This window comes from Trichechus manatus, unplaced genomic scaffold (genome assembly GCF_000243295.1).
Source record: "Trichechus manatus latirostris isolate Lorelei unplaced genomic scaffold, TriManLat1.0 scaffold00098, whole genome shotgun sequence".
NCBI classification, from domain to species: domain Eukaryota; kingdom Metazoa; phylum Chordata; class Mammalia; order Sirenia; family Trichechidae; genus Trichechus; species Trichechus manatus.
Window position 1 is genome coordinate 4,550,583 of NW_004444034.1, and position 14,728 is coordinate 4,565,310.

The following is a 14,728-nucleotide window of genomic DNA, read 5'->3' on the forward strand; positions in this document are numbered from 1 at the left end:
TCTTTTCTCTACTTTTCTCACTTCCTTCTGTATATTGCTGATATAGATCTATTTCTTAGAGGCATTTTCCTGTCAGCACTAATGAAAACACTTAGTCATTTTCCAAAGTGACACTGAAGTCACAGTAGTGACTTTTCCTAGCTGCCTAATGCGTGATGAAAATAGATATACACTCAGGTCAAGTAATAACCAAACAATTTATTTTAACTGAAACTAATTACTCAAAATATATTTTCAGTCTGTATGGGAGCTCAAGATCACCTGACCGAGAATTAAACAAAGCCTTAGGCCAATCTGGAGTCTGATTAAGAAACGGTAACAACACTAATGCTAACATAAAATAACAAAGTCATTTGTTTACTTTGAGATGGACACCAAGATACTGATGTTGTCATGTAGAATCTTAAAATTATATAAAGATCATTCTAGGCTTTCCCATTTTGAATATGAAAAATATGAGCACCAGAGAAGTTAGGTGACTTGTCCAGGGACAGCTGATCAGTCCCAGAGCTGGGTCTCAATTCCAGATCTTTCCACCATCACTCGTACATTCAGTTGTATACTGCACCATGGTCCTTCCCAATCTTTTTTGGCTGTGACATGACCACTGCCAAGAAATGAGGTATAACGGGAAGGGACACACCCATAAGCTTGGTGGTACCAGTCTTGCCAGTGTAGGAGTAAATGAGGACCCTGACCGTGACTGCGTCTTTGGGCGGCAACAGGAAGGAATCCCTGGGCTGCCTACGCTAATACCTACCTCCTCTGATGTCATGGGTGGGGACGTGTGTCTGTATATGTATGTTTATGTAACCATGGTGCATAATGGAGAAATAACACTTCTTAAACTTATTTGTTCCTAACGTTCATCAGAATTAGATCTCAGATATTAGTCTCTAGCAGAATTTATTTTGGAACTTTGCATGTTACATTTGATATTTCTGAAACTGTAAGGCAGGAGGGTGGTGGTAGAATAACGGAAAGAAGATTTTCAGTTATAAAGTCAAAAGTTAGAAAGAGAAAACAATTAAATGTTTAAGGTATATCGGCTTTATCTTACTGTAGATATAGTAAGATATATTTTAGAAGTCAGTATCTATATTTTTGAATTATTATAAGATTTGACTGCACAAAAAGAAGACAGATAAAGGTAAAATGAAACACACTCTCAAAGGAGTTAAATAAAATGTATCTTGTGTCACTACTGAATGACTACATAACATATGGACAAGCTACAGTAACCACCACCCCACTTACTGGGGACTTATTACGTGCCTGGGTGGTACAAATGGTTAAGCACTGGACTACTAACCAAAAGGCTGGCAGTTCAAACCCACCCAGAGATACCTCAGAAGTAAGGCCTAGTGATCTGCTTACAAGAGGTCACAGCCTTGAAAACCCTATGTAGTATGGTTCTACTCTACATACTTGAGGTCTCCATGAGTCGGAATAAACACAACAGCAACTAACAACAATATTATGTGAGAATTACTAAACTATGCCTTTACCTACATTATCACTAATTTTCACGAAAACTTTGCACCAGAGGCATACATTGTTTCTATTTACAAATGAGGGACCAATGGATCAGAACATTTGGTGAATTACCCAAGTTGGCCAATCTATTAAGAAGCAGAGAAGGATAGGGATTTAAATCCTAGTGAATATAACTCTTAACCCCACATGCTTTCTACTATACCAGTCTGTCTACCACTTATCGCATATGAAAACAATATGTGTAACTTTGGGGAACCTGTAGATTGTTTGTCCTCAAGCCTCTGCACTGTGTCATCTAACATCTCAACAGTAACAAAAGTTGACCATTGGTTGAGTTGCTGACTCACAAATTGTTTATCTCAAGATGGGAGGTCAGTACCAAGACGTCATTTGAAACTTAGGCTTGTCCTAGGTGACAGGTTTTCAAAATCACTGTAATCAGGTTGGAGTAGCCAAAATAATCAAAAATCTCCATTAAGTACCCAGGTGGCATAAGATGGAAAAAGATTCTGAGAAAAATGCAGACAATAATAGACAGGTATGAAAGTAAATATGCTCATAAAATATTGAGTATTTTAGTTTGGCAAGAGCGAGAGATGTGTCAAAGGATGTTGGTCTAATTTAACACAGGACTGGAGTGAAGAGGTCTGGGATGTGAGCTTGTCCCTGGGATGTGGATGTGGGATGTGATTGTGAGAACTTGGACAAGTTAACATTTCTAGGCTTCAGTTTTCTCACCAATAAAACGAAGGATTGATCTAGACCCGGGGTCAGAAAACTTTTCCTATAAAAGGTCAGACAGTACATACTTTTGGCTTGCTGGTCATACAGTCTCTGCCACAACTATTCAACTCTGCCTTTGCAGAAAGAAAGTAGTCATAGACATTAAGAAATGAATAAACATGGTAGTGTTCCAATAAAACTTTATTTATAAAACATATGGTGAGTCACCTGTGGCAACAACAGTATCTGGGATCCCTTGCATCTGTACAAATCTAATATTCTACACTACTATAACAGGACCCTGAAACTAGAACTAGTATCCAGCTGTTATGCACAGGATGGCTTAACAAATGTCACTCTGACTGGGTGGAGTCCAGGCTGTATCAGGCATTAAATACTCTGAACACCCTCTCTGTCTGGAATCACCACTTAATTAGATGAAAAGGACTTCAGCAAGGACCTCTCTCTGTGGTTCTTATGACATCTTATTATGTTTTTATTTTTTCATCACAATTAAATTTAGATCAGGGTGTACAGAACTTTGTATGCCTAATAGAAATTCTGCAAAATGTAAACATTTGTCAACATTAACCTTCCTTGCTAACCCTGTCATGGAAATGTGAGTGAATAATAAAATCATTCAAAAGGGAAGAAATTGAGGAAAATTATGAAGGAAAGCAGAAATTGAAAATCCACAATTTGGGTAATTTGCTTCTGAAAACTCACTATCGACGTTAACTTCTTATAAAATATTAAAACATTCATTTTAAAGTCTCCAGAGTACTCTACCTCCATGAGCCTACTCCCATCCCTGACTATTGGCATGTTACTGTCATTATTTTGACACTACTAATAAGAAAAATCTTTGGAGCACGTCTGGAAGTTGAGGTCAAATGTACCTGTGGCCAATAGTCATGATTACCCAGTGCCGGGAAAACCTGGAGATTCGGAAAGAGACTCTGGACGGTGGTTGTCATATTAGCAATCACATTGATGACCATGTCTGTCGAGAGTTCTTGTACTGGAACATGAGGTGGACTATCCCTGAAAAGAGACAGAATCACAGAGAACAAAATCAGTTTCTATAAAACTTACCCGAGGCCTTGTTATAACAACATTAGACTTCTACTATAAAATAGCAGACAATAGTTAAGAAGAGTTGATAAACTACTCTTCTTCATCTACCCTTGCCCTCAGAGAATCCTACAAAAAAGAAAATTAACAAAAATGTAATACAAAAGAGAAACTAGAAATATCAGCCTGCTTCATTGCCTGACTGAAGATTTATGAGAGGCAAAAAAAAAAAAAGTGTAGTAATTAAGAACACTGACTGCAGAGCCAAAATGCCTGGATTCAAATCCCAGCTTTGCCACTTCCTAACTGCAGAAACCTGGGCAAGCTACTTAGATGCTTGGTGCCTCCATTTCCTTATCTGTAAAATGAGAAGAATACTAATGCCTATTGTAAAGTTTAAATGAGTTACAATGTATAAATTAATTAACACAGTACGTAGCATAAAGTAATCACTCTGTATTAGCTATGGCACTGGAAATACAGGCCTCTTCCGCTCTGTCATGATGGATGGAATTTGTTAATTTTACCACCAGAAGATGATGTTTAATGAAACTGCCCTCACAGATTAACTCCTACCATGGTCTTTTGTTTATGCTTCTTCATTTACATAATCAAAACGTATTATCATATTAATTAACACCTCAAAACATTTATACAAAAGTGTGCTGTTTACTATTTCACACCTTAGCAAACACAGACATATTTCTAAAGTCTGTATTCCAAAACAACACGTGGACTTTAAAAATTTTCCTTATCTCTAACAATGCTGATTAATTTTATCTAGTGCTTTCACTCAAATAATTCCTGAAACATAATTAATCTTCTTTAGGACTTCTGCATTCTAATAAAGTTTAGGATGTTGTTGTTGTTAGGTGCCATTGAATCAGTTCTGACTCATAGTGACCTTATGTACCACAGAATGAAACACTGCCTGGTCCTGTGCCATCCTCACAATTGTTGCTATGGTTAAGCCCACAATGTTTAGGATACTGTAGATAAATACTGAATAGTGGCTATTTATCTGATCACTTACCCTGTCCATATCATGAAAGATGTTTCTTGTCCTGAATTTTTAATAAAATCAAATGCTGACAAAATAAGTTGATAGGGAGAATCACACAGAACATCTCCAAACGGGCCAGGGTTGGAGGCATTTGCACCTTTGGATGAAGCACACACCTTTGTGTGGTCATCTGTGATGTGGTAAGTAGGGTCTAAGTGTAAGTCGGTCACGTGCCAAAATTGTCCTGTTGATTAAACAAGAAATGCTGTTAAAACTAGTTCTTCTCTTTTGGGATTCCCATACAAAGACTTAACACTAGTGGCACTAGAGACAGTGCTCCTCCTGTGAAAGAGTAAAGTCTTAATTATTTAACGGTTGGCATGCTCTAAAGTTAAATACAATCCTTCCCTGTGAGAAGATAGAGATTCAACTGACATAGGAAGAATTTCTGTGTGTCAGAATTGATGAGCTTAGTGATAGCATGGCTGTGTAAGAAAGACTACATAATCGAAGATAATTTGTATAATGTAATACACATCCTTCCGGAACGTAAATAATAATATCGCATTTTGTCTTAATAGCAAGACTCCTAGTAGAATGTAAGGTTTTAGAAATTATTATATTCTTTTTATAGAAAAATTGACAGAAATATGATACAGTTCGTCAGTTACCCAGTGAGTACATTGCAGAACAAGGAGCTAACTATCACTCCTAAATTCTTGCCCAATTTTGCCTCTCAACATCAATGTAAAAAGAATATAAATCTTTAATATTAACTTTTAAGCCAAAACAGTAATTTCTAGAGGTTCTTGAAATCTATGTAGTAGAGGTACATCTTCTATCATACACTTCTGAAAAACGTTAATTATATTAAGAGAAGCAGATATTAAGGAAGATGATTCCATTGGGTTTTCAGGCAGAAGCCAAGAAACCATTTGATAGCATCCCTGCTTAGAATTCATCTTGAGAAAGATTCTTTCATTGAAGGAAATTCTACTATTACTACTAATAATAGTATTTCTCTTTATTAAGTATTTCCTATGTGCCAGGTTCTGTGATAAGCAATTTAAATATACTATACCGTTTTATTCTCAAAAGCACTCTTTGAAATAGGAATCATTGTTCTCATTTTAAAGTTGAGAAACTAATGCTGGGTCAATTAGAAAACTGGTTCTAGTACACCAAAAAAAAAAAACCAGAAAACAAACCTGTTGCTGTCAAGTCGATTCCAACTCATAGCGACCAATAGGGCAGAGCAGAACTGCCCCATGGGGTTTCCAAGGCTGTAATCTTTACGGAAGCGGACTGCCACATCTTTCTCCTGTTCTAGTACACACAACTCATAAATGGCAGGGTCAAAATCTTAACCACATTTTGAAGGGCTTGCACATTTAGTTAGGCATAATTTACATATCTCTTCAATGCTTTTGCTGCCCCTTCATATATAATTTTAAAGTTGTTTTAATATTGATACTTTGTCACACTTTGATTTCTTCCAGCCCACTCTGATTATCACTGATCTCCATCAGATACTCATTGGAAGTGACAGCAGCACATGACTACAGCAAAAGCATGAAGCAGAGTAAATGCATACGTTTATCTATACGAAGATGATAAAAGTTAGGTACGTATAAAGACAAACACTCGAAAAAAAACACAAAAAAACCAAAGCTGGCACAAGACAGTTAAAAATTGGAAACAGTTGATTTGGTAAGGTGGTAAAAAGGTGAGTTATATTTTGGTTGTCGTTTCTTCCTGCTGTTGTTATAATTTTATAACACATTTAAAATCATAGTTAAGAAGAGAGAGACAAAAGGACCAGAAGAAAGTCTACATAAAATAGTCTTTATAGTCAATTACTAGGTACTTGGTTACCATTTGAACATACCTGCCAAAAGTAATTTGATTTATTTTATTCCAAAATGCAGAGAATACCTTAACCATTATTTTCAGCTTAGACATATTTTATCTGGCACACAAAATGGAGTTGGTGAATAGCTCAGAATTACCCTGGAAACCGGTCTTCCTTGGGGTACTAATAGAGTGCATCTCATTTTTATATAAACATGTATTTTTATTATTTGTAGAATGTTAAGGCGTAGTAAACTGCACACAAGAGTCAGAATAACAAGGTGATTAAAAGTGGGGTCTCTGAAGTCAAAATGTTTCACTTCAAATCCAAGCTCCACCATATTATTATCTCCGTTTTACAGATAAAAGAATGGAAGCACACAGAGATTATGTTCAAGTTACATATTTCATAAGCAACAGAAACAGGATATGAATTCAGGAAATCTGACTCCAGAACGCTGCCTCTCTGTGTACTCACATTTGGATGTCCTTCATTCTCACTTTCCTCATACATAAAATAGATAATGACAACATCTACATATGAGATCAAGGTCCCTAGGTGTTGCGAACAGTTTTTTCTAGGCTACTAATCTAATGGTTGGTGATTCAAACCCACCCAGCAGTGCTGTGGAAGAAAAGGTCTGGAGATCTACTTCCATTAAGATCACAGCCAAGAAAACCCTATGGAGCAGTTCTCCTCTGTAACATAGGGGTCACCATGAGTCAGAATCAACTTGACAGCAACTACCACCACCACCATATGAGATACTGTGATGAATAAGGGAAATGAGACCATAAGGATATTGAATTTTTGTAAACCAAAACTTAGAATGCATTAAGGGCATGCCCCTCTGATGTAAACAGTATCTGGGTTTATATATCCCCAGCATATAGAGTATGTCTGTCCTACAACAGGCCCTCAGCAAATATCTCTTTAATTTACATATGACGACATTTAGGCAAAGGTAGGTTTTCAGGATTTCCTTAAGGTCACATGATAACTCAGTAATGAAAGCTGAACTGGAACCAGTCTCTCCAGACTTACAGTCTAGCGCTCCTTCTATTACACTGAATTGCCAGACAGATAAATACATAAATGAGGTAATTATTAAGACTCACTGATAAACAGACACCTAGAATAGAGTTCTGACAGGTTCCTACCCCGGGCTCCATGAATAATGAACCTCTGGAAGCTCACCCCACGCACACAAACCAAAATGCCATACAAAATGCTGTGTGTATGTGTGTGTTTTGAAGGCCACAGACCTGGCCTGTAGCACAGCCCTCGCTGCAATCCAGGTTGCCTGATTCAAAGTCCAAAGCTCTTTTCATTTTTCCTGCAATTACTTTCTTGTTTTGAAAGCAATCTTTTTACTTTTATATATATACATATATAGATAATTTCATTATGCTTTAGGTGAAAATTTACAGTGCATGCTGGTTTCTCATATAAAAATTTATACAAAAATGGTTTTGTTACATTGGTTGCATTCCCCACAATGTAACAGCACTCTCTCCCTTTGCATCCTGGGTTCCCTATGTCCATTCATACAGTTTTACTGTCCCTTCCTACTTTCTCGTCTTGCTTTTGGGCAGGAGTTTCCCATTTGGTCTCGTATATTTGATTGAACTATGAAGCACATCCCTCACCTCACGTCTTATCGTTTGTTTCATAGGCCTGTCTAATCTTTGTCTGAAAAGTCGGCTTCGGGAGTGGCTTCAGTTCTGAGTTAGCAGGGTGTCCAGAGGCCATAGTCTCGGTGGTTCTTCCAGTCTCTGTCAAACCAGTAAGTCTGGTCTTTTTCTGTCAATTCTCATTTTGTTTTACATTTTCTCCCGCTCTGTCCAGGACTCTCCATTGTAGTCTCTGCCAAAGCAGCTGGTGGTGGTAGCTAGGCAGCGTCTAGTTCTTCTGGGTTCAGGCTGGTGGAGGCTGTGAGTCATGTGGTCCTTTAGTCCTTTGGGTCAATATTTTCCTTGTGTCTTTGGTTTTCTTCATTCTCTTTGCTTCCGAACGGGATGGGAACAATAGATGTATCTTATATGGTTGTTTGCAAGCTTTTAAGACCCCAGACGCTACTCACCAAAGCAGGATGTAGAACATTTTTTTTATGAACTACTTTATGCCAATTGACTTAGATGTCCCCCAAGACTCTAGTCCTGGCCCTCAGGCCCAGCAACTCGGTCCCTCAAGGTGTTTGGATGTGTCGGGGAAGCTACTACGACTTTACCTTGGACACACTGTGCTGACTTCCCCTATATTGTGCGTTGTCTTTCCCTTCACCAAAGTTGACACCCGTCTACTATCTAGTTAGTGATTTTCCATCCCCACCATTCCCCACCTCATAACCATCAAAGATTGTTTCTTCCTGTGTGTAAACCTTTTCTTGAGTTTTTATAATAGTGGTCTCATACAATCTTTGTCCTTTTGTGATTGACTTATTTCACTCAGCATAATGCCTTCCAGATTCATCCATGTTGTAAGGTGTTTTGTGGATTTATCATTGTTATTTATTGTTGCGTAATATTCCATTGTGTGTACGCACCATAATTTGTTTATCCATTCATCCACTGATGGCCAGTTCGGTTGTTTCCATCTTTTTGCTATGTGAATAGTGCTGCAATGAACACGGGTATGCATATGTCTATTCGTGTGACAACTCTTACTTCTCTAGGATATATTCCTAGGAGTGGGATTGCTGGATCATATGGTATTTCTATTTCTAGCTTTTTAAAGAGGCATCATGTTGTTTTCTATAGTGGTTATACCATTTTGCATTCCCACCAGCAGTGCATAGGAGTTCCAATCTCCCCGTGACCTTTCCAACATTTGTTCTTTTCTGTTTTTTTTTAATTAGTGCCAGTATTGTTGGGGTGAGATGGTATGTCATTGTAGTTTTGATTTGCATTTCTCTAATGGCTAATGATTGCGAGCATTTTTTCATGTGTCTGCTACCCGTCTGAATGTCTTTGTTGGTGAAGTGTCTGTTCATAGCCTTTGCCCATTTTTTAACTGGATTGTTTGTCTTTTTGTTGTTGAGGTGTTGAACTATTATGTAGGTTTTAGAGATTAGATCCTTGCCAGATATGTCATAGCCCAAAATTTTTTTTCAGTTTGTAGGTTCTCTTTTTACTCATTATGTGAAGTCTTTCCATGAGCATGTTTAATTTTTAGGAGCTCACAGTTATCAAGTCTATCTTCTGGTGTTTGTGCATTGTTAGTAGTGGTTTATATTGTATTTATGCCATGTATTAGGGCCCCCAGCATTGTCTCTATTTTTCTTCCATGATCTTTATTGTTTTAGGTGTTATATTTAGGTCTTTGATCCATTTTGAGTTAGTTTTTGTATATGATGTGAGGTATGGATTCTATTTCACTTTTTTACAGACGGACATTCAGTTATGGCAGCACCATTTGTTAAACAGACTGTCTTTTTCCTATTTAATGGACTTTGGCTGTTTGTCAAATATCAGCTACCCATAGATGGATGAATTTATGTCTGGGTTCTCAATTATATTCCATTGGTCTATGTGCCTGTTGCTATACCAGTACTAGGCTGTTTTGACTACCATGGCTGTATTGTAGGTTCTAAGATCAGGAAGTGCAAGGCCTCCCAATTTTGTTCTTCTTCTTCAATAATGCTTTACTAATCCAGACCTCTTCCCTTTCCATATGAAGTTGGTGATTAGTTTTTCCATCTCGTTAAAGAATGCTGTTGGAATTCGGATCGGGATTGCATTGTATCTGTAGATTACTTCTGGTAAGACTGACATTTTCACAATGTTGGGTCTTCCTATTCATGAGCATAGTCTGTTTTTCCATTTATGTAGGTCTCTTTTGGCTTCTTGCAGTAGTGTTTTGTAGTTTTCTTTGTATAGATCTTTTATGTCCCTTGTTATCTGCAAACAAACTTTAAAAAGAATTTCAGGAATGTGTGTGCTATCAACATTTTTAGATAAATGTGGATACAATGGGGCTCAAAATTATACAAAGAAAATCTTTAAGTCAAAGAAAATATTATAGTTTATCCCAGAGAACCTACTGAAGAACCATAGTTCAAATGTTTGAACTTGTGGCTATTATTTAAAATAGGTTTCTGTTTGTTTGTTTGTTTATCAGGTCGATTTCTATGTACTGAATACTCCAGCAGGTCCCTGGGCTACTAAACCTCAGAGTTGTGGGCAAACACACCCACGTGAAGCCTCCCTGGGTTGTTGTCCTCTGACCACCAGGACTGACAAGATAGAAAGCAAAGGCTGGGAATTTTCATGGGGAAACAAGCAAACAAACAAACAAACAAAAAACAAACAAGCAGAGGCCAGGTGTCTTAGTCATCTAGTGCTGCTACAACAGAAGTACCATGAGTGGATGGTTTTAACAAACAGAAATTTATTGTATTCAGAGTAAAGTAGGTTAAAATCCAAATTCAGGGCATCAGCTGCAGGGAAAGGCTTTCTCTCTCTGTCGGCCTTCTCATCAATGTTCCCCTGGACTAGAAGCTTCTCCACATAGGGACCGTGTGTCCAAAGGACACGCTCTGCTCCTCACTGCTTTCTTGGTGGTATGAGGTCCTCAATTCTCTGCTTGCTTCCCTTTCGTTTTATCTCTTGTAAGGTAAAAGGTGGTGCAGGCCACACCCTAGGGAAACTCCCTTTACATTGGATCAGGAATGTGACCTGGGTAAGGGTGGTGTTACAATCCCACCCTAATCCTCTTTAACATAAAATTACAATCACAAAATGGAGGCCAACCACACAATTCTGGGAATCATGGCCCAGTCAAACTGATAAACATTTTTGGGGGGACATAATTCAAACCATGACACAAGGCTTGGTGGATATTACAAAGAAAGTTCAAGTATTTTGGGGGGCAGAGTAGGGTGGGGTGGGATGATATGGTCACAGCAAGGAGAAAAACATGTAAAATAATAATATACAATCTGAAACTGCTGAGTCAATACTTCAGGCCTTTGAACTCCAGTTACCCCTCTCCTGCAGTAAATGACTTAATCTTGTAGCTTCCCTATCAAAACAAGGAGGTGTGACATGGAAATTCACCTGGTCTCCAGAAAGTTTTCACTGAGTCACTTGGCAATCAGATCTTTAAAACCAAAAGGTAAATTTACTTGCAGTACAATGGGTTTCTCTAGAATGGCCTTTCTGGACCTGGGTTTGTAATTCTCCCAAAATGTAAGCCTCCCAAAATCATTGGTCAGGCCACAATTTGATCTATTTACCAGCTGAATAAACAGCTTATATTCTACCCCGTAGGACTGCAGTCCAGCTAGAGGATTATTTGGTTTGCTCTCCTGCTGGTAGGGCCACAGCTTGAGAGTGATGTACATAAGGGGTCAATCTCACAGAGGTTTTTGGGTAAACCCCATGATCAACAAAAGCCTGTGGCAGAGCCTGCCCTTTGGACGCAGGGTCCCTCCACTGGGAACCTCCCAGACCCAAATAAAAGAGCTGTAATATGGGTCAACGGCTGTTAACACTGAAGACCAAGAGACACAGCTGGGGCGGGCTGGTTCACCTACAGGAAGAGCTAGGCACCCCCCCACCCCAAGCAGGCGGTCACCAGTAGAGCTAGCACCCCCAGCAGGGGTTGCCTGCAGAGGCTCAGAGGATCCTGTGCAAAGGTCTTCCTGTGGCAGGGCAGAGAGGGCAACCAAACCCAGCCGTGAGGCCCAGCGGCAGAGGAAGTGCAGTGGGAGCCCCGCGGGCCCCTTGGGACAGCACGGCAACAAGCACCTGAGATCCTTTGAACCAAACCACAATGCGCCTGCTGAGTGACATAAGTATGGATGTGGGTAATTAGGGGAAGAGTAAACAGTCCCCCTGGTAAGCAGGTTCCTCTCCTCCAAAGTGGGTTACATGTAGGGTGGCAGGACCAGTTCACAATAAGTAATCTGTTCCTATTGTTTACCATTTGCTTTCTATAAATAATAATGGGTTTTACTTTGCCAGTGCTGTGTTCATGTCTTATGTGTGCGGCTCGATCATACTAGATGAAAGTAGCACCCTGGCCACTGGGTGCAATCCTCATTCTCAGCAGTCTTATTGCTGCTTGAAAGTCTGAGGCACAGTCTGTCTGCATGTAACTCAGACATTGCCATTAGTTGGTCTCGTGCAACCTAAGACATTTTATTTCAAAACTCTAAATAGTCACTGTTTTAGTCATCTAGTGCTGCTATAACAGAAATACCACAAGTGGATGGCTTTAACAAAGAGAAATTTATTTCTTCATAGTAAGGTAGGCTAAAAGTCCAAATTCAGGGTGTCAGCATCAGGGGAAGGCTTTTTTTTTTTTTTCTCCCCCGGACTAGGAGCTTCTCAGCACAGGGACCCCGGTCCAAAGGACGTGCTCTGCTCCCGGCACTGCTTTCTTGATGGTATGAGGTCCCCCTGTCTATCTGCTCACTTCTGTCTTTTATATCTCAAGAGATTGCTTCAGGACACAATCCAGTCTTGTAGATCCAGTCCTGCCTTACTAACACAACTGCCACCCATCCTCCCTCATTAACATCATAGAGGCAGGTTTACAACATACAGGAAAATCATACAGTACCAGGAATCATGGCCTAGCCAAATTGATACACGCATTTTTGGGGGGACATAATTCAAACCATGACAGTCACATAATCACAGAAACTCAACTCCAGCAATAATAGAAGCAGAACCAGCGTGCAGTAAATATTTGGGGCAATTTCTTGCTATGACTGACATTTGCCAGAGGTGGGAAACTAGATTTACAGTTCTTGCTATAAACTACCTCACAGCCGAGTCATGTGGACTTGGCTCTCAGACAAAGAGGAGACATGTTCTCCAGGGCATTCCCAAAATCGTGTTTTTGTGTGTGTGTGTGTGTGTGTGTGTGTGTCTGTGTCTGTGTGTCTGTGTGTGTGTGTGTCTGTGTGTGTGTGTGTGTGTCTGTGTGTGTGTGTGTCTGTGTGTGTGTGTGTCTCTGTGTGTGTGTCTCTGTGTGAGAGAGACAGAAAGAGAGAGGTTTCAGCACTAAGTACTACACAACTGAGTCTCTGAAACAGCTATCCTCCGAAACAAAACAGAGCTCCACCTAATTCCTTTTTTTTTTTTAAATAATGGAGTAATAAGTTTTAAAGCGAGTGGAGGGGGAGGCACCATGATCTTTTAAAGGGAAGGCTCAGATCACACTGTACAATCTCTCATCAAACATTTATTTATTCTAGACCAGTGGTTCTCAAGCATTTGGCGTCTATCAGAATCAAGGGAAGGGTTCATTAAACAGATTGTTGGGCCCTATCCCCAGAGTTCAGATTCAGTAGGTCTTGAGTGGGGCTGAAAATCTGCACTTCTGACAAGTTTAGGTGATGCTGCTGCTGCTGCTGGTCCAGAGACCACACTTTGAAAACCACTGCTGTATCAGGCACTGTGTTAAGTGCTGGGAATGAATAAAATTGGTCCTGCCTGTGTGGAGCTTAGAGGGCATCCAGGTAAAGAGAAATGAAGGTCCCATGCGTTCTAAGAGTAAACGTAGGGGTGTGTAGCAACGAGGTAAACAGCACTCTGGCTGGGGAGTCAGAACCTCAGGGAACTCAACAGAAGACGCTGAGTCCGACTGAAACTTACATCGCTGAAGTGAGGGGAAAACTCCGCAGTTCCACCTTCGCCCCTGGGCAGATTTGGGACAGCGAGACATCTAACTCAGCACCTTCCCCCTCCTCCCCCCGTAAGAAAGGCAGCTCCTCTTTCCTTTCCCAAGGAGCAAACCCCAGCGAGATGCAAGGTGTAAACAAGTAAACCGCAGGCGGAACTGGGCTACTGCCCCACCCTCGATGCGGCCCTACCGGCGCGGACATTTCGCCTTGGGAAGCCAGACCTCCGGGTCTGCGTGCCAAGCTTTCTCCTCTCTCCGTCGCCCCCCCCCCCCCCCCGCCCCCTCAGCGGCGCTGTCAGCGCTCAACGCCTCCGGGGCCCAGCTCGCCTGGTCTTGGCCGAGGCGCCCAGCTGCCCGCACGCACTTTTCCTAACTTTGCTCGAGCGCCTCTGGCAGCTCGCGGCGGCGGGGGGAGGGGATCGCGGACTTACGTACGGCTGGAGCAGGGGCCCGGGAGCCGGGAGCCGGCAGGCGCCAGGGGCATCCCGAAGCCGGGGCGGTGGTACCAGACCGCCAGAAGGCAGCAGACGACAGCGCCCGGCAGCGTCATCGCGGGCCACGGCCGGCCTCTTGATAGCTTGGGCTATCAGCTTGCTCTCTCAGACGGCAGGGCACCGGTGGTGGGGAGGAGGCGGCAGACGGCTGTGGGTGCACGCCCAGCGGATCACGTGCGAGGAAGACTCCGCAGATAGACGGCTTGTCTGCGCGTGAGCTGCAGTCTTGGGATTATCTGCCCTCTTGTTCCTTCTTAGGTCCGTGACTGACTTAGGAAGGAATGTTCTTGGGCCAACCCCAAGCAGATCATCATCCCTAAATGTCATTTGGCCCTAAACGAATGGGGTCCCTCAGCAGAAGTGAAGACAACTCTGAAGTATCATGATTTGGAAATGGATAAGGCCAGCAGAAGTTTTGAATAAACCAGTGAATCTCAAATGTGTAGTCTC

At 41.0% G+C, this 14,728-nt stretch overlaps 1 protein-coding gene across 2 annotated transcripts in view; it reads right to left on the minus strand.

Annotated features, from left to right (window-relative positions):
• SMPDL3A (sphingomyelin phosphodiesterase acid like 3A) overlaps positions 1 to 14,406 on the minus strand; it is a 30,526-nt gene extending 16,120 nt beyond the window's left edge. Inside the window, exons 1-3 of one of the 2 annotated variants that reach the window (XM_023737169.1) lie at positions 14,220 to 14,406; positions 4,328 to 4,541; positions 3,120 to 3,264 (exon numbers count right to left, since the gene is read on the minus strand). In XM_023737169.1, coding sequence (XP_023592937.1) covers positions 3,120 to 3,264; positions 4,328 to 4,541; positions 14,220 to 14,334 — 474 coding nt within the window. In that variant the 5' untranslated portion in view covers positions 14,335 to 14,406. Of the gene's footprint in view, positions 1 to 3,119; positions 3,265 to 4,327; positions 4,542 to 14,215 lie in introns of both variants that reach the window. The other variant, XM_023737170.1, reaches the window with a different exon arrangement.
• Between the last annotated feature and the right edge of the window lie 322 nt (positions 14,407 to 14,728).